General features: G+C 37.7%; 1 protein-coding gene across 1 annotated transcript in view; it reads right to left on the bottom strand.

Annotated features, from left to right (window-relative positions):
• Positions 1-13,225: 13,225 nt before the first annotated feature.
• Positions 13,226-20,497, bottom strand: part of LOC121440955 (ATP-binding cassette sub-family G member 3-like) — a 45,871-nt gene continuing 38,599 nt past the window's right edge. The window contains exons 13-16 of the mRNA XM_041642037.1: positions 19,572-19,726; positions 18,052-18,141; positions 15,872-15,957; positions 13,226-13,973 (exon numbers count right to left, since the gene is read on the bottom strand). Of these exons, the coding sequence (XP_041497971.1) occupies positions 13,817-13,973; positions 15,872-15,957; positions 18,052-18,141; positions 19,572-19,726 (488 nt within the window). The 3' untranslated portion in view covers positions 13,226-13,816. The remainder of the gene's footprint in view (positions 13,974-15,871; positions 15,958-18,051; positions 18,142-19,571; positions 19,727-20,497) is intronic.

The following is a 20,497-nucleotide window of genomic DNA, read 5'->3' as shown; positions in this document are numbered from 1 at the left end:
AGTATTTACTTTTGCTAAATAATTTCCCGATTCAGATGCCTCCACCATTGCACAAATTTTTGCTGAAAAATTGACAGGATTAGATCCTAAGGGATTCTTACAAAGTATTCTTCATACCTCTGGTGTATGCTTATTGTAATCATTCTTATGTTTTTTTCTTGATTATGTATCAGTTTTGTATTCGATCAAATGCAGAAAATTTACATACTTTATGGTTTAAATTCCTTTTAACTTCAAATAAAAATAAAAAAGGAGGAAATTGTGGAGACAAAGAACTGGCACAGAGTGCAGGCTCATCCTGGGACAGATGAGATAAAGTTGGGAAACGGTTGCTTGGCAAACCAAGCATAGATGAAAGCAAACTTTCTCTGCCCATTTCTCAAACGTTCTGTCAGAATCTGTACCCTGGATAAGGAAGTGGCCTTTGTGTTCAGTTCTTCATGCTCTACCAGATATAAAAGAGTGCTTTGCTTCTGATACTTTTTTTCGCCTTATTTTTGTGTACTTCTTTGCATTTTTATTACTGTTATCAATTGAGGTATTGTTTTGTGCAAGGTGAGGTAAGAGTTTCTCATGATCATGTACATGAGTAAACCAAGGTTAAAGAGTTGAAGCAATGCTTTTTAGTCTGTATAATAAGCCATACAAAATAAAGCTTGTTATGCAGTTGTTCATACTCTGTATCCCCTGTGTCCTGATTTGTGTGAGGTCCTTACTCAGGGACCCCAACCCACTAGATATTGACATGTTTCTACAATTTCTGTATACATAAAATTATTTGAAAATTAAGCCTATTAAGCCAAATGCAGTAGAATATTCATACAACTTCAGCATGTCAGGAGGCACAGTCAGAAGGATATGGATTTAAAGCAAGCTTGTCCTAAGGGCATAAGACTGTCTCAAAAAAAAATGAGAAAAGATAAATTGATTGAGTAGTGGACAGAAAACTTGAATCTGTGATAAAAATACTAGAAGATAAAACTAAGCTGTAACAGTGTTCTGATGGTAAACAGAGATGGGTACTTTGTGTCATTTCAGAAGCAATGCATGAAGACAGCAAGTCTAGAGTAGACAGGGGCATGACTACCTCACAAGTGTTAGTCACTACCCATTTCCTAACCAAGAGTGGTGTTTGTAAAACATCTTGTTTAAAGTAATTCACCAAACCGTACTTATTTTTTATTTAAACTAATTTTCCATGCAATATATTTTGATCATATTCTTTCTCTTTCCCCAACTCCTCTCAGATCCTTCCCTCCTACCAACCTAGTTAAATACATTGTAGCTCTCACTGTGTTTCTCTCTCCTTGGCCTCAAAAGTAAAGAAAAACAAAACAATAACAAAAGCAAAATAACTAAAGAAAAAGAAAACCAATTAGACAATAAATAACAAAACAAAGCTGTACAACATCAACATGATATTTGTTTAATGTTGTCAATTACCCGTGGGTACCAGTCCTGCCCTGGAGTATAGTTCCCAGGGACACTTTATTGGAGAAAACTGTTTTTTTTTTCTTTTCTCAGTAGGCATTAGTTGCAAATAGCTTCTGGGTTAGTGTTGGATTTTGTGTCCACCTCCCCTGTTCAGTGCTGGGATCCTGTCTGGCTTGAACTGTGGTTGATCTTTTGTATGCTGCCACAATCCTTGTAAGTTCATATGTGCATTGGTCCTGTTGTTTCTAAGGGATGCTGTTTCCATGAAGTCATCCATCACCTCTGGCTCTTAAAACCGTGATACCTTCTCTTCTGCATAGAATTCTGAGCTTCAGTGGAAGGGGTTCAATGAAGACATCCCATGTAGAGCTGTGTGCTACAAAGTCTTTCAGCCTTTACACATTGTTCAGTTGTGGATCTCTTTGTAAATTACCATCTACTCCAATAAAAAGTTTCTCTGATGACAGCTGAATAATGTTATAGTCCATAGCTATAGCAATATGTCATCCGAAATCATTCTATGTTTCTTTAACCAAAAGTAGTAGTAGGTATTCCCCCAGGCTCAGAACCTATCTAGTCTCAGGTCCTTGGCCACTTGACAGTGCCAGGTACAGACTTCATTTTATGTAGTGGACCTTAAGCCCAATTAAAAAAAAAAATTGGTTGCCCCCATAATGTTTATAATGTTTTTGCCACCATTGTACCAAAAATATCTTGCAGGCAGATTATTTCCGGAGATTACAGAGTTTATAGCTAGGGGACACTGATTATTACTCTCCTCCTGTAGGAGCATGCAAAGAACCTTCCAGCATAATAAATATGAGCAGTAGGGGTAAAGCCTCTAACTGTATAACTCCTTGATTTCTCTGGGTTCAATGGCATAAGTTAGTGGAGTCTTCAGCAATAGGGTCCTACTCTTAGGTTATGGATAGCAACCAACAGTCTTGACAATAGTCTATGAGGCTCAGGAAAATCTACAGGAACACCTTTGGTCAACAGCTCAACATGATGTAATCCATTCCTGGAACTCAAGGTTTACTTGGTGACATAAGATATATTGTCAGAGCATCGTCTCCTCTATTTTATGGTGACTCTACTATTATTCCATTCATATATACATATTTTAGGGTGCTTCTACAATAATAGATTTCCATATAGATTTTCAAATGACCTTTAGAGCAATTGTTCCTCCTCTTATCTGTCCTCTACGTTTCCCTCTCATCTGCTCCCATCTTGTTCTATTTTTCCATTTACCTCTTTATAACATTATTCTCTCCTTCCTTGAAAGATCACTTGGTCCTCCCTGGTCCCGTAAGAGCTGCCTAACCTCTACGGTTATTCAAATCAAAGCACACATGTTTAAATCTTAAAAGCCAACATCCACATAAAAGATAAAACATGCAGTATTTGTCTTTTGGGCATCTGGTTTACTTCACTCAGAATTAGGGCTTATAGAGCATTCATTTACTTGAAAATTACATAATTCATTTTTTCTTAACAACTGAATAATTTTTTATTGTGTTAATGTTCCACATTTTCAGTAGTCATTTATCAGTTGATGAACATCAAGTCTTGTAAAGAGCTGTCATGGGAGGATACAACAGGTGAAAATTAGTGTCCAGCACGTTTACCATCAGATGTATGATTCCCTGGTGGGAAACCCCACCTGGCAATGCTGTGGGGTCACTGACTATGAAAATCGGTTGTTTCTGCCTATAATTTTTTTCATGAATCACTTCATTTGTTCTTAAAGAACTTGTTTCTTCCCTAATAACAGCTTTGGGGGTATTCTCACTACTTGTGTGTTTAACCTCACATATATATTCCATGTATTGGGAACACATATAGCTGTGGATAATCTAGATGATGATTCTGCTTAAGTTACATAATACTGATGAACAGAAATAATAATTTTCAGTTACAAAGACAGCTAACTTTAGACTTGAGAGCAGATTCACAGCAGGTTGGTTGCCCCCATAGATAGATACCCAAGGTTATTCCCCCAGTATTGTTATGCTGATTCAAAGCCAAAGCTTGAAACAACGTTAGTCCGCACACAGTTCCAAGATCAGGTTTGAGGGCCAGCTAAATAATTGCTACTGTTAAGTCTATTTCCAGTGACATTATCCATCTGAGAATTGTCACCAACTTAGAACTATGTGTATGGGTCATTGTGATGTTCCTAGCTTGAGAGAAACCGTGTGACTTAACTTATATTTTGAGTTTGTGTAGGACACTGAAAAACAACCTGTATTGTTCAGAGTTTGGCTGTGACAGGAGCCAGCAGAGAGAAGAAGACAGTGAGGCAGAGAGCAAGAAGGCAGAGATGTAGGAAAACAGCAAAAGGACACAGCAGAGGGGAGAGAGAGGAAATTATGGTAGAGGAAGAGCAGAGAAGAAGAACTAGGCAGAGAGCAGTGAGAGGAGAACTGAACAGAGAAGAAGTGAACTGGGCACAGCTGTGAGCAGGAGAAACTAGGCAGGGATAATTCAGAACCTGTGAAAGCAATTAGGTAGCAATGTGGACACAGAGATTCTCAGAGAGGATTTAAGATGAAACAAAAGAGAAATTACCCCCAGAAAACATCTCTGTTTCTTTATTCCCCCCCCCCGATAAAAATATCTAATTATTAGATAAACAGCAACATTTTCTAAGCTGTTGCCACATTTCTGGGTTTTCTCTCATAACCTGGTGCTGACGTCTTGGAGCTGAACTCTTAATAATAAGCAATAAAAGCTGTTCCCAATTTCTGGGTCTAATGAACAGAGAAGCCATGAATGTGGATGAGGAAGTACCACTGTAGTAATATGTAGAGTCCCTTGAATATTTACCCAAGAGTATTCTAGCTGGATCTTGTGATAGAACAGTTTTCAGGTTTTTAATAGGGTTGCTGGACTGGAGAAAGCATGTCTTTATTGGTCATGTTTGGATTTTTTTGTACATGGATCTAAGAATATAGTTACAACATTTAAAGTGTTTCTTGGTGTAAATATCTGGTCTTGTCTTCACTGTGTGTGTATTATGTCTTTCCTGTTGCTGTAGCCCACTATGCATTCAGCCATGCGTGGCAGCTGTGTGGTTGCTACATTCCAGCCTATTGTGAGAACTGTGAGGACCTTGAGAGAGAGCTGTTCCATAAGTCAGCAGATACTCACCGAGGAACAGAGCTTGGCTAGAAGAAAATACTGCCAGGGTGGCAGTAAATACCTCTGGGTTAATAACAAAGACTGGGTTTCTAAGGGGTGGAGATGGGCTGAATGAGTGGTGTGGTTCATGTGGACAGGCTGCAGCAGGACTGACCTAGAGAGACCAGAATGGAGGAGAGGAAGGAATATGAAGGTCCCTTACCTGAACACTGCCTAGGGTGGCAGCTGTGGGGCCCTGCTAGAGAAAGTCTGTGGGTCCACACAGTCAGAAAGGAATGCAGATGGGATAGAAGGAACACTGAAAGGGAAGTGGGAAGATCTAGGGGCACACCGAGTCTGCACCAAGAGCCAAACTGGAACTGTTGTTACATTGTGCATCAGTTTGTAAGATATTTTAAAACACTTATACTAACGATGAGTAGTGTCCTGTTATGGAAAAGGGTTGAATGAACATATTATGAATATCAATTATAGAAATCCAAGGGAAATAAATCTTCAGTGAGGTGAAGATTCAGCTACTAAACCATAGTCTAAAATATCTAGGGCTGCAAAGGATCTTTGGCACTAGCAGATATAGGAGTCGGCAAGTATTGCAAGAGGCAGTTTCTACAGATGCTGATGTACAAGTCAGGGCCCCCACATCTGTGTCTCCGCAATTTTCTTCAGGAGAGTTTCTTGCCAAATTCTATACCCTGATTTAACGTAGAGCTTAAGTGACTTTTCATATCCGAGTCCCCCTGAAATGTCACAAGAGTCATTTCATATCAAAAGATTCCTGTCTTTTTACTGCAACTTTAGCCAAAGCCCCCAGTCAAGACTGAGCTATTACATCACTGCAGAGAAGTATCCACCTGATCTGGCTGTATTTAAGTTGACATAAGTTAGGCAAACCAGAGAAGCATCCTCAGTTGAGGAAGTGTCTCCATAAGATCCAGTGTTAGGCCATTTTTAAAATGAGTGATCAATGGGCAGGACCCCGAAACTGTGTGAGGATACCCCTGGGCTGCTGGACCTGGCTTCTTTAACAAAGGCTAAAGGAGGCATGTGAAATAAACTAGCAAGCTTCACCCTTTCATGACCTCTGCATCAATTCTTGCCTCCAGGTTTCTGCCATTTTAATTCCTAACCTGACTTCTTGTGGTGATGAGCAATGATGTGGAAGTGAGCCAAATAAACTCTTTTTTCCAGAACTTGCTTTTTGTTCATGGTGTTTCATTAAAGTAACAGAAACTCGAAAACACGGCCCACAAATCTTATTTAATGAGCTCATAAAAATTTTTTATGAACACTCATTATGTATGGGTTTTGTTTGTTTGTATTTGTTTTGTTTTAAAGTTGTTTCTTTCATAGCCTAGGGTGGCCTCAAGCATACTATCTACCTGAGGATGACCTTGACCTCCTGATCTTTCCACATCCCAAGTGATGATACTATAAGATTACACCTCCACACCAAGTTCATTGATGTTTTTTTAACCTTAGAAGTAACGTAGGTTTACAAAACATATTTTAGAACCATGCTTTTGAAACAGAATCAATACATTTTTAATGACCAGAAAATGACCAATGATGGATTCATTTGGTAGATGATAGGTTATGTTCTCACTGTAAAGATGAAGATGTAAAATTGTAATGAATGAAAGGTTCTCTAAAACAAATTCTCCTTTTCTGTATAAAAGAAATTTGATTGCATCTCATGATTATTAGTGATGAGATGAAATATCATGCAGTATTTAATAGCATTACCTTGGCGCTTAGAGTCTTTTATTTTTAATTTAGTTTGTTACTATCTTGTGAACTTTAAAAAAAGAACCATTGGTGATTTACAGCCTAATAGAGGCCAAATTTTTAAAAAAAAGTATTCAAAGCCTGACTATGGTGGCACACGCTTTTAATCCCAGAACTTGTGAGGCAGAGGCAGGTGAATCTCTGTAAGTTTGAGGCCAGCCTGGTCTACAACAGCTAGTTCCATGACCATAAAAACTATTACAGCAAGAAACCCTATCTTGAAAAAAGGAGAAAGAAAGCAAGAAAGCAAGAAAGAAGAAAAGAAAGAGGAAAGAAAAATCTTCATTAGATACTGTACACAAAACATTCCTTTTTATATTTGTAATTTTTATTTAATAAATTTTGACAATCCTATGTATATAAAGCATTTCAATCATTCTCTGTTGTGAGAACTCCTTCAGCCAATAGCTTTTCAGATACTGGCCCACTTTGGGCATGGGTTCATGTACTGTAAATGCAGGCATAAAAGTGTGTGCATGGACCCCTCCCTTGGCTGTTGGATTCCATTCCTATTCCCTATACACACAGGGGACTGCAGATTGCTACTCTTTCTATGAGTTTGCCCCTTAATGAATAAACATTTCTTATACTCAATTCTGGGCTAGTGTGGAAGTACTTTGTACAGCAACAGTTTGGTGCCTAAGTGGCCAGAGTCCATGCCATTGCCAGACCCTACCCAGAAGATCTGTAGCCTTTTCCCACCTTCTTTATCATAGCTCAACTACCCCATCCACAGCTGAACTATCACTCTGCTGTGCAGCTGTGCAGTGTGGTGGGTTGGCAATTTCCCACCGGCCTGCTTGTTTGGCTTGGTCCTACCAACTAAGTAGCTTTTTCTAGAAACTCCTCCACAGTTTCTCTGATTTCTGCCAGGCCTACTCTAATCAGGCCAGCTCTGTGTTTGGGGTCAGGAGCTACTCTGGATTTCATAATCAGTTCGGATCTTCAAATGCCTAGCCCGAGCTCCAGCAAGTAACCTTGTGACTTGCAACTGCCTAAAAACTCTGTTTTATATATATATATTCTACCCAAATCAAACCTTCTCTGTATACGGATGTGGTGTTCTTAATTAATTAACTATATTTATTAGTATTTAAGTCTCAGGTAATTCAGGTACTGATGTAGGACCAGCCTTAATGCTACCACAGCCACTGTCTCCACTGTGGTATCACATTGGGATTGTGCTCACACCATCACGACTGCTGCCACTGCTGTGTCTTTTTGACCTGTGCCTACAACCACAACAACTGGCCAATAAAGATTATTACACCTACAACACTTATCTGGAAATTATAAAGAAGGTAAATTAATTTGATTAATAAAAAATAGAAGACCTCAAACTTCAGGATTATGTAGAAGATGTGGCAAAGGCCAACAATGGACCAATGAATGTAGATCAACAAGAAATAAAAAAGACAACCCACTACCATTGGGAAACTCCTTGGGGTGGGTGTCTCTCATAGTTAGTATGCCTGGTCAAATATGGTCCATTCATTCCAAGTCACTGTGAAAAATATGTCTCACCAGAAAATTAAAAAATCCAGTGACGATTGTAAAAAACCATACTAGGTGATGGAGTAAATGTAAAGGATGAATCAAAAAAATTAATATAAAAGAGAAAATGTATATTTTGGCCGACTTCTATAACCAAGCAAAAAATTAAGCACTTAAGTGAAAAAGGTCTCTGATTATAAAAGGAAAATTGAGACTTCATCAATTAGCAGAAATAAACCTAGCAGAGATGATAGTACCTTTTATTAATAATGAAATTAAAAAATAATGCAAAAACAATGAAGAGCTTATGCTAATTTCTGGGGAGAGATTAATAACAACTATCCCAAAAGCAATAGAATTGACATTATAAAGAGATCTACTTGGATCCTTCCTTACATTGTATGGGACACAGCAATAACTGGAGCCCCTATATTCTATTCTGATGCAAAAAAAATGTTAAGGGGAGGTTACAAATTAAGAGATTTAAGTAAATTAGAAGAAAGCCCTTATAATTCTGTCCAAAATGTAGAATTGTATGCTATTCTTATGGTACTAAGAATTATGAGCTTTGCTCTACCTTACTTAATTATTTTTATTTGTAACCTGCCTTCCCTGATTTATTTGCATCAATATAAAATGTATGGGCTTTGGAGCATGACGTACAATTCAGTTAAGCATCCAAGAAGTTCACTTTATAAGGTTGAGTCTATCACTTTTGGAATAATTGCTATTAATTTCTCCCAAAAAAATTACCACAAACACTTTGCCAGAGTTCATTGTCTTCCTATAGCTCTTTTATTTCATCAGCAGTAAAAGGCACTATAATCTCTGTTGGGTCTATACCTCCACATTGACAAAGTCTGAATTAATTTTATAATTAATTCAGAGACCTTCCCATGTAAGTTTTTAATTTTTTACTTGGTTTATGTGGTAAAAAGATCAATTCTAAGATAATATCACCCCATGCATTAAAATTCTTGTAGGAGAAATTCTGAAAGGCAATATGACTACAATACAATTAGGATTTGAATTCACCCTATCCACATGTGCCTCCTGTAATTTCTCCTCAACAATTATCTATTCCTTTTTCACTTCAGCTGTTAATTCTCTGGGACTATTCCAGTCTTTATCACCATCTAAGGTTTTTTTTTTTTTTTTACAATGGATTATTAGATCAGGTGTTAACCCAACTGCCAGTTATAGACTGGAAATGTCCCCTAACAATCTTTAAAGGTCATTAAGAGTTCATGACACGTCTATCCTAATTTGTGCCTTTTTTTGCTGTAATTTTCTGTAAACTTATTCTGTAAGCTGAGTAAGTAACAGAATCTCCTCTTTGAATCTTTTCAGAAACAATTTGTAATCCCCATTTAGGCAAGACTTTCTTTCCTTCTTCAAACATCCTTTCTAAAGTATCTGTATTTGAATCAGATAACAAAATATCTTCCAATGGTAGATTATAACCTTAGGGAATTGCTTACATATTATTTAAAATAGCTGGCTGACAAAGTATTGGCACAGGGTGGGGCTATTGAGCATTCCTTATGGGAGGACGTTCCATTGATATATCCTAGTAGACTGAGAATTATTATAAGTAGGCACTGTAAAGGCAAACTTTTCTCTATCCTTCTCCTCTAAAAGTGAAGAAACAATCCTATAAATCAATAACTATGAGAGGCCATCCCTTTGGTAATAGAGAAGGCAGAGGAATTCCAGATTGTAGAGGGTCAATAGGTTGAATAACCTTATTGATAGCTCTAAGGTCTCTCACCATTCTCCGTTTTCTAGATTTCTTTTTAACAACAAATACAGGAGAATTCCAAAGGCTGGTAGATTCTTCAGTATGTCGAGCATCTAGTTGCTCTTGTACCAGGTGTTCTAATGCCTTTAGCTTTTCCTTAACTAGAGGCCATTGCTTAACCCATAATGGTTTCTCAGTTAACCATTTTAAAGACAGGGCTATTAATACCTCTGAAGGTTCATCAATTGCTTTGTGTTCTTGTACAGTCTGACTGGCTGGTGACTGTCGTCTATAGTATCTTCTAATATTCTCCCCAGAAACGTTAAGTTTTGGGGGCTATAGGAATGTGAATCTGGGTATTCTATTGCTACAATAGTTCACAACCCCACAAATTCATTGCAATATTGGCTATATATAGCCTCCATCTTCCTGTTTGCCCTTCTAGCCCTATGCGTTCAACCCATCTTGTGCTTTGTTTTACCTGATATAGGGTTCCAATTCCCAGGAACTGAACATCTACCTCTTGAAGAGGCCAATTCAGAAGCCAAGGTTCTGGAATAATGATACTTATATCTGCACTCATGTCTAGTAAGCCTTCAATTAAAATGCCATTTACACACACTCTTTGCTTTGGTCTTTGATCATTTATAGAAGTCAGCCAGAATATACATTTCCTATGTTCTACTGAAGTTTTTTGAGTCATCCTCCACATTTATTTCATCATTCAGAACAGTATTGTTTTTCATAGCAGGCATTGGAGTTTTTAATTTTCTTGATGAGACACTTTCCTCACAGTAACTGGGAATGACTGGTTGCCTTGTCTATCTTTCATTGACCTACATTCATTGGTCCAATGTTGGTCTTTGCTACACCTCCTACATATATCTAAAGGCTGAGTCCTCCTATTTTTGCCACTTCCATAGGAACCATTATTCCTAGGAACCCCTTGTCTACAATCCCTTCTCAGATGACCCATTATACCACAATTAAAACATTTGGTATTTTCATGTCTTCTTTTACTATTGGAAATTGCTTCTCCTACTAAAGCTTCAGTTCCATAGTCAAGTGTCTCAACTTTCATTGTGTGCAAGACCCATTCATCCATGCGTGCTGATCTGGTCTTTAAAGGCCCAAGGATCCTTTTGGATTTTATGTTGGCATACTCATAAGCCAAAGTTTCAATTACTATACATCTATCTTCTGGGTCAGTTCCCTATTTGCACAGCTCTTGTTAGTTTTTGTAAAAAGTCACTAAAAGTTTCTCTCTGACCCCATTTAACCTTAAGATATGATTCAGTTCTCCTTTCTGGTTTCTGAATCCTATTCCAAATCTTTAAAGCTGCTGTGCTACATAGGGACATGGTGTGTTCATCATAAAAAGATTGATCCTTAGAATCAGAATAAAGTTCCTTGCCTAGAATTTGATCTAGGGAGATCTCAAGTCCTTTTGCTTTTTCCTGTTGCTCTAAAATTCAAGTTGCTTTCTTAAAATAGCACCTCCAAAGTAACTGTGGTCCATTTTCTAGGACTGCTGAGATTAACTGAGCCCAGTTTTGTGGTGTTGCTTTGTTACTGGAAGCCAACATTTTGACCAGTTCCCTAACAAAGGATTAATGTAGTCCATAAGCTACAATTGCTTGTTTAATTTCCTTTAGATCAGACATACATATGGGCTCCCATGTATATTCTTTGACAACCTTAGGTACTTGGGGCCAGATACTCTTTTTGATATTATTACTGGAAAGGCAGGGAAAACTCTGGGGAAGTTATCTCAGAGATTTTTACATACCAATGAGGCTACATTTTGTCTTTGTACATTTTTTTCCTGGTTATCAAATTCAATACATTCCTCAATCTTTTCAAATCTATTTACCACTGCCTTTTGTAAAGTCTGGATCTCCTGTCCAGTGTTCTTTTCTAATGCCCTTATTGAGGATTCCAATTTATGAAGTCTGTCAGGTAGAGATAATGTCTCATTTTTGAACATAATCTTCATTGCATGCATATTACCTTCCTAGAGAGACATTCTATGAGTCAATCTGTCATACCCCTTTGACAGAGTATGATTAATACTTTCAACAGTATGGATTATCTCAATGTTTCAGCACCTGCTGTCATTAATTGGGTTTTACTTGCCAAATCGGCTATATCTTTCTTCAGAGTATTGAATTTTCCTTTAAATAAATTACTATCAGTCTGTACCATTTCTAAAAGTACCCCAGTTGACTGAGTTTTGTTAGTTAAATTGTTTGTATCCTTCTTCAGAGTTCTGACCTCTTTTTTTGAGAGACTTAGTTTTAGTCTGTAAAGACTGTACCATTTCTAAAAGTGCCACATTCTTAGCCCTATTATCAAACCATATTTTTTTAGAAAAAAAAATATTGAGGACAAGACTAATCCCCAGATTAAAAGATAGTGATGTGGGAGGGAAATCATATAAGTCTTGTAAAACCTTGTACATGCTGTAAGTAAAGAGGCTATTGAAACTTTTGATGGTTAGGTTGTCCAACATATTGCCCTTTTAAATTATAAATTCATAATTTATATTTAAAATTACAAATCTTACCTATGGTTGATTTTGAGCTGGAGTAGGTACAATAACTGTTACCTGTCAGTAGGTGTCATAGGCCACCTACAAAACAAACCCAGCATGGCCTAGTGGCACACTTGGAATTGCATGGCTAGTCCAAATTTTATTTTGGAGTGAAATGTTAAAAGATGTGCTCATATTAAAAATTGTTATTTAATAGAAATCATAGACTGTGTACACCATGATAGGCCCTGGTCAGTCAGCAGCCTCAGAAGCATGGAAATAATGAGATAACAGAAGGCACCTGGGAAAGCCTGTGTTTCATATGAGTTTCCATGGTGCATGGCAGTGGGGCACAGGCACTAGGGAGAGCATACAGGGACTTGAAGCTGCTCTGAAGGAACTGCAGCTGATCCATAGCAAGAAAAATCACTGCATGAGAATTCTATATCCAAATGAACAGCTGGCTCTGTATATGGGCCACAGCTGAGGAGGGCTGAGGGAGGACTTGCACCAAGCTGAGTGCACTTTAAGCCTGGCAGTCTGCAGGCAGAGCAGGGGGTTCTAAAACCAAATGGTTGGGTGCCAGATGATGGGAAAAATCACAAAATAATCCCACACCAGTTCAGAAATTATGAGTAATAAAGGGTTACTTATTTAAGTGACTCTTACAGATCACTGTCCTAGATAATAGTCCTCTGTACCAATAGGAATAGAGTCTAGCAGCCAGAAGACAGAGCCAGAAGCAAGAGAAGGAACACATGCTTTAAGCTGCATTTACAGTATAAGAGACCATGCCCAAGTGGGCAGGTATCCTAAATGCTATTGGCTGAAGGAGCAGAATGTGCTCCTACAGCAGCCCAGTCTTCAACACCCCAGAAATTAAAGGGGAGCCATGGAGTCAGTAGACCATTTACTCAGTTGACTTTTCAGTCTTAGGGATTAAAAGTTAGTTCTCAGGGACCAGCAAAAAAAGGGAAACACACACACACACACACACACACACACAAATCCCCACACATCAGGATTTCACCTAGGGTTCTGATGGATGGCAAGCCCTCAGCAGGTCAGAGAAACTCAAGAGGCAATGAAGAGTTGCCAACCTACTGAATGGACAAATGGACACACGAGGACTTTTCTAAGGGCTAAAGTTCATTTTCTTATTCTATTACATGTTTTTTTTCTATCCTTCTTCTGTTCTGTTCTTCTACCCTGATGTTTCCCTTATTTCTCTTTCCTGATAACTTCTTTCTTACTACTTCCTGTTACCTTATTTCTAGCTTATTTTTTCCCTTATAGTCTATACACCCCAGCAGAATTTTTCATGCAATATAAAAATTAGTGTGGTTACATTCTATTTCTAATTTCTGAATGATTACAATAAATACAAGTAAAAAACCAACATGCTTCCAGTTTCCCTTGCATGATTAAATATTTTATGTATTACTGGTGAAAATTAAGTTCCACATACAGTAAAACATTTATAAAGGCACAACAGTAACAGGAGACAATCTGGAGCTGAAGCCTTCAGGAACTTGCCTATCTGAGGTTTACACATCAGTGCCTTGAATTCTGGTGAGCCAGTCTCACAAACTCCAAGTGCCACCATCTGCTCCTCAGACATGACCACCTACTGGCAACATTTTAGCTTTTTAATGTCAGTTTAATTCAAAGAAAATTGAAGACTAATTTAAAACTCTCTTTTTTGTAAGAGCTAATAACTCCCCATAGGTTATTGATAAGAAAATAATCATTATACAAGCTAAGGCCACGTGATTCTTCCAGAAGCCCCATGGTGAGAGATCAATGCCCTTGGTCATCAAATATTCTTCACCAGAACATCTGTAATTCAACACACACAGAAATAACATTAAAGTTTATTCAACACATTCACTGTTCCTTTCTTTTAAAAACTCATAGTTTCAATACATTATTAAAAATTTCATCAGTATATTTAATTGGTAATAATAATAATGTACTTACAATTTTGTACTTTAATCAATATAAACTACTTGAATTTCAGGTCCCTTTGTTAATTTGAAAAACCATCTAAGAGGTGTAGCTATTGGCACAAAGGCTGAGTTTAGAGAGTCATACAAGATCCAACTTTGTAGTCTTCATGGTGTCATCAGAGATTTCTAAATCTACAACATTTCTCTCTCTTCAAAGGGCAAATGGATGGGTAAAGGACTTGTTTCTCCTGAAGCAGAAAACCCCACCTTCCTAATAACACACAGACACTCTAAGAGATCAAAGATTTTTGCAATTCTGCTGACTCAGTAGACAGTCATACAAAAAAAAAAAAAGAGAAAGAAACACAACATCAAACTCTAGACCAAAGAACAGAGGGGACTAGAGGTTTCTGACAAGCATTAGTCAACTGCTGTCAGCTCCTGTACTAAGACTGCAGTGACAACCATGGATGCTCAGCTATGGAACATCCCCAGGCGCGCATAGCTATAGACAGAGCCTGGGTATCAGTTGGAGCACAACAGGATGCAGGAGCCCTGACACAGGTTAGAAAAACAGCTGCTGCTAAAAGTCTTGAATACACTACAATTACTGCCTGTGTCTCTCCATTCCTGTGTGTGTGTCTCCATCTATGTATATCTCCATCCCTATGTGTCTCCATTCCTGTGAATCTCTAGCCCTATGTGACTCCAACCCTGTGTGCCTCTACCCCTGTGTCTCCATTCCTATGTCTCCATCCTGTATGTCTCCATCCCTCTGTGACTCCATCCCTGTGTGTCTCCATCCCTGAGTGTCTCTTGGGATATAACAGTCCCCATATCCACTGAAAGGGAAGATTTCCTCTTCCTTTTGTGAGAAAAATTCTTTTGTGAGTATGAGAACTGCAGATGGCCCTCCTAGGCTTTACTTTACCCATCCAAGACCTCTTGACTAGAAAACCATAAGAAATTTCTATTAAAAGGATGTCATATGACACCAGGAGAGAGGAGATGTGGAAAATAAGATATCCCCAATATTTGTTTTCTCATCAGCAATTTGAACATAAATTTGTGTTACTGTTAGTCATTATTATTTTGAACATCCTTGAGAGATTTAACATATCAGCATATTTCTCTCTCATATATATATCAAAATAAAATCATTGAGAACAATCATAGAAAGTGAATGTATTTTCAAGGCATTAGACAAAAATGATATTTTCTTCTCAACAAAGAGGAATGTGTATTTTTACATTGTAGGAAAAGTCTTCTGATAGGACATTTTTCCTAAACACACACACAAACACACACACACACACACACACACACAAGCACCACATTTTTTTCTTAAAGTAATAGCTGTGTGGGGCTATGGTGTGGGTGTGGGGCAGAGAAAATACTCTGAAATCTGGCAGGCAAAGCTGACTCACTTTAGTCTTTGATGCCCTGACATTTTTGGGCTGTACTCACAGGTACCATAATTGACACATGTGGAAGCTTTATACATTTGTAAACTATCAGAGCATCTTATGTCAAACTTAAATGTTCTGAAACAAGGAAATCAAATCCACAATCAAGATACCAAAATCATTTTCAAAATGCTCCAAAAGAACCCTTTCTGAAAATTTTCTACACCACAGAGCAATAGGATTTAAATACAGCCACGTGTGCATTGATTGCAATCTCACTCTGGGAAACAGGCAGGGGAAGGAGTGTTAATCAGGAAAGGGTGGATTTTCCTGCTAAGTCTAGTAGCATTCTATGTCCTTGAAACACTGAACTCAAACTTACATTACAAAGTGCTTACATCTACTGACTTCTGATGTGTTTCTTTCTGGACAGAAGTTTTGTCCCATAAATTCATTGTGCATCAAAGCCTGTAACACAAACAGGAACAAGGAAAGGCAAATAGTTTAAGATTTTAATAAGTTTCCAAAAAATAAACACAGCTATGACTTCAAGTTCAATCTTGACTTTAATTTGCAAAAAAAGAGAAAAAGAAAAGAAAATAAACAAACTCCTACAAAGTTCAGTCTGCCCAGAAAAGCAGTGCCCCTTCCCAAACTCAGAAAGTTTCCTTAAAATGATGGTGCTTCCCAACTACTAAGAAGTAGGTAGTCTAAACTGCTCAGTACTGTATCCTACTTCTCTGCCAAGTCCATAACCATGTAAACATTGTAAATAAAATAGCACTCTTGATCTATATTGGCAATAATTCTTGATTATTTTCATCAAAACCAGTTGTGATAATGGGAGTAAGAAAGTCTGGTAAGGTTCACTTACTGTAAAGATAGCTTGGCAAAACCTATATGATTCTGGGTATCACATGGTTTCTTTCCAGAGGCCATGTGGTGTCTTGAACAAGTTCTCCATTTGGCAAGGCCAGGGAGAATTTAAACCTTTTTGGTAAGGCTGATGGATAGTTCACTGTATAATTCTGGGAATGACCCCCAAAGCATATGTGCTACCTGCTCTCCTTGTTTTTCTTACAGAAATTATATTGTTGGTAACCTTTAGTTTCACTTTCTTAGAGCCATAGGTGAAATGGCTATTGTATTAGGAAAACTTTACCCTGATGATTCTACTCTGGGTGAGCCAGAGGGGTTGTTGCTTAAAATATGCAGTCAATCTGATTCAGTTCTTAAAGCCTTTGGTGTTTAAAGTGTAACAATGAATTCAGGATTCTTAAGAACAGGATGCTGTCTTTCTAACGCACCTGGTGACTAGTTTGGAAGAGTCACTTTAGTTCAGGACATACATGTTTACGTAATTGCCCTGGAGAGAATGATTCTAACCACAGGTGTCTAAGAGTAATGCAAACAAATAGAGGATATCAGGAGTTAATGGAAACAGTCTAAGAAGAGAAAATCAAGCAGAATCACATTAATCCACAATGCCCTCACTTCTAATAGCTGTGCCAATACTGTAGGCATCAACGCTGTAGTAAACTGAGAGGAAGTGGACATGAGAGCAAGAGATAAGCAGTGCCAACTATTAAGAGTAAGCGTTTTAGTTATGTAGTTTTCAGGATGACAGGAGAAAACCTGGTGTATCCCCTATAGAAGATTAGAGGAGTATAGAATGAAGAATGGATGGATTCAGTCTTGGCTGATGACTTGAATGTGGGTGTTTAAATTTGACTATGGCTAAATATTAACCAATAGAGCTAAAATTCTCATTCACTTTGTATGACACTGTAACCACAACTGCTGCCAGCTGTTCTAGCTCTAGGTGTGCCTCATTAGAAAGCTACCTTTGTTGCCTGCTCTACTGCTTATTCTTCTAATATTAAAGATACAAATCAAATAGGTAACGATTGCCAGTGGGAAAGTCAGGAGATGGAAAGGAAATGAGGTAAGGAAACGAAGTGGCAACTATTGTAATTGTTATTAGAAACTTAAGGAAACAAATTAAGGAAAACTTAATTTTCCTTAAACTTAAACAAACTAATGGAAAGTGATTGTAAAACTTTTCATGCAAACTATAGAAAAAAGTTTCAGGCTAACAGGGGCCACTTGTTTGAAACAGGTGGTCAGAGTTTTCTTTGTTTGGCTGACTTCACACATCCATCCCAGGTCGTTGGATCAGTTAAGAGCAAGGCTCCCAGTATTTTCTGTTTCTTTTAATTTCTTAGCACAAACTATCGATCACAGTTCCTGATCTTTTCATAATTTCCTTATTGGGTATTATCACAACTGTTTGCTTTTCATCATCTATCGTCTATCTTTCCCTTTACATTGGGATTTTTCTCAACCTTAATTTTCCTCAAATAACATGTGACTGGGGAAAATACCAGATGACTCACTGACTTTTGGCTAAAACTAACAGAAAAATTGTTAACTTTTGTTTCTGAAAGCAAAATCTCTGGACAGTGTCTGGTTAGAGATTACAGCTGGGAAAAGGCATTGTAAGAATCAATTCAGTTACTACAGTTTGAGAGCCCAATTACAGTGACAGACAGGACAACTTACCGTAAAGCCATAATGAGGAATGCTAAAGTAGTAAATCCATGAGAGGTTCTGCATGAAGTTCATGATATGTAGGGACAGACCTGAGATAAACTGCAATGAACAGAACCACAAATTAGAACCAGTCCAGGGACTAAGAATTCTAGACAAGATAGTCCCTCTTCAAGACCCCTTCATCCTTCTGACCATTTCTGCTCAGACCAGCTCTTCAAAGAATTTTTCCAGTACTCTAAACATAATTCTTCAGTCTGCAAAGTTAAGGCTCTTTGTGGGTTTAAAAGATGGACTGTTATCCTGCCTCTGCAGAAGGTAACTCTCAGATGCTTATGTGATCTTTACAAAGGCATGAAATCTATGTGCAAATCATGCACATCCTTTAAACTTGAAATACTCCTACCCTTCATATTTACAGCCTCTTAGATTCTTTATAATATTTAATTTATGTAGGTATTATGAATGATGAACAAGGGATAGCTGTGAAGATCACAAGAAATTTGCCCTATCTAGACTTAAACACTAGAATATACAAAAATGGCTGTTGGATGAGGAATAATTCATCTTCTCTATTGATAAGAGGCTTTCAGTGGGCTTTCCTGCACATCTGGGAACAAGAACAGCAGACTCTAGAAAACTTTACTACCCTCTGTGTCCTCTCATATAGGGAGAAGCATAGCTGTGAACTCCTTAAGATAGGATATGTTTGCATTACAGAATGGCCATACAGATATGACCATATAAATAGAAAATAAAATAAAACTTTGCATGTTCTCAAGGACATAAATCCACAATTGTCAAGCTACAGTAAGCTCCTGCACTAGCAGAAAGAATATGAACATTAACATATTACATCAATCTTTCCATTTACTTGACATGTCTTTGGGGAAAATGTGGGAAATGGTTCCATTTATCAGATTATTGATTTATTTACATTAAGTATGTAAATTATGGGCATGAAAGACTAAGACTGGATAACCAATTACAAGCATTGAGCAGAAGTGTGCTAAAACTGGTAACTGATAAGTACTTAGGAATCTGGAAACTATTTCTATTTCTATCAGTTTTCAGAAAACAAGTGAACACTGAGATAGACTCCTAGTGCTGCACAATTGCACTGACCATGACCTTGGCTTTTCCATTAGAGACAATTGAATAAACCAAATCACCTATGATATGGTTAAAACAGCAGGCAAGTCTCTCACACCAAGATGAAAGAAAGGTTACAATCTGTCTTGTAGTGGGAAATCATGCCACTGTCTCAAATTTATTATGGTTTTGTAAAATAATCCCAAGAAATGTCTGCTAAGAGCTCACTAAAAAGGGCATGTCAACCACATCACAAGACTACATCAGAGCAGTAACTACAAAGCCTAGGAGGGAAGGCAGCAGCTCCTTCTCTTCTACAGACCATAATAAGCTTTAGAATAAAGCCTCCTGTTTCAAGTCCTAATGTATCAAGTAGGTTTCATGTGCAAAAAGGAGCACAAGAAAACTTTTCCTCTTAGAGAAACATAAGTCATACTCACCATCATGAACATAAAATAGGTGGTTATAAATTGTGTTGGTATAGCTGCTACATTCTCCCCTGCTCCTAAAGACAGTGACAGAGAACTGGCAGAATAAGCCAACATCAAGACAATAAATATCATAGTGAAGAAACCCTTCACATCTGTTTTTACTCCTAAGAAACAAAAAAAAAATGTGTGATCAGTCCAGCTACTGAAATTCAGACAACTGTACATGTTTCAAGTAATACTTCAATCACCAAAGAGACTAGTAACAATTTTACAGTCATCCTACTAATCATGGGCTCCAATTTAATTGCTTCCTTCCACGTGATTACATAAACTTCTCTTAATTTGTAAAGATTTATTCTGTTTTAATTCAAGTGTATGTTAATGTGTGTCTGTGGGAATGTGTGTCATATGTCTGCAGTTACCTTTGGAGACAGCAGCTCTCCTAGAACTGTGACTATAGCCCTGATGATGAGGGTGTTGGGAACCAAATTTGGGGGTTGTGGGGTCCAGCAAGTGCTCCTAACCAATGAGCCATCACTACAGGTTCATCATATGGCTTTATTTTTATACTTGCCACATAATACCTTCCATATAATGTCTATTCTTTTTTATAAATAATTATGAGCAATTTATGAGATCTGGATATGTAGAGCTCCAGGGAACACAACTTGCCAACTATTCTGTTTTCCCTTATAGGAGAATTACCAATAGAAAACATTCTTGTTCTCATTTTCCTGTGTTTATCATAATTGTGCTAGTAAAACTAATGAGATCAGTAGTGTGCCAGTTAATTTCTGTAAATTTAACACAAGCTAGGGTCATATGGAAAGAGGTAGCATCCCTGGGCAGTTGGTCCTGGAATCTGTAATCAATCAGGCTAAATAACCCTTTAGGAACAAGCCTGTAAGCAGCACTCCTCCATGGTTTCTGCTTCA

Source organism: Microtus oregoni, unplaced genomic scaffold (assembly GCF_018167655.1).
Source record: "Microtus oregoni isolate MIOR12 unplaced genomic scaffold, Mior012 000072F_ref0000427, whole genome shotgun sequence".
NCBI lineage: Eukaryota > Metazoa > Chordata > Mammalia > Rodentia > Cricetidae > Microtus > Microtus oregoni.
The sequence above is the reverse complement of the archived record's forward strand: the minus strand, read 5'-3'. Positions and strand labels throughout refer to the sequence as shown.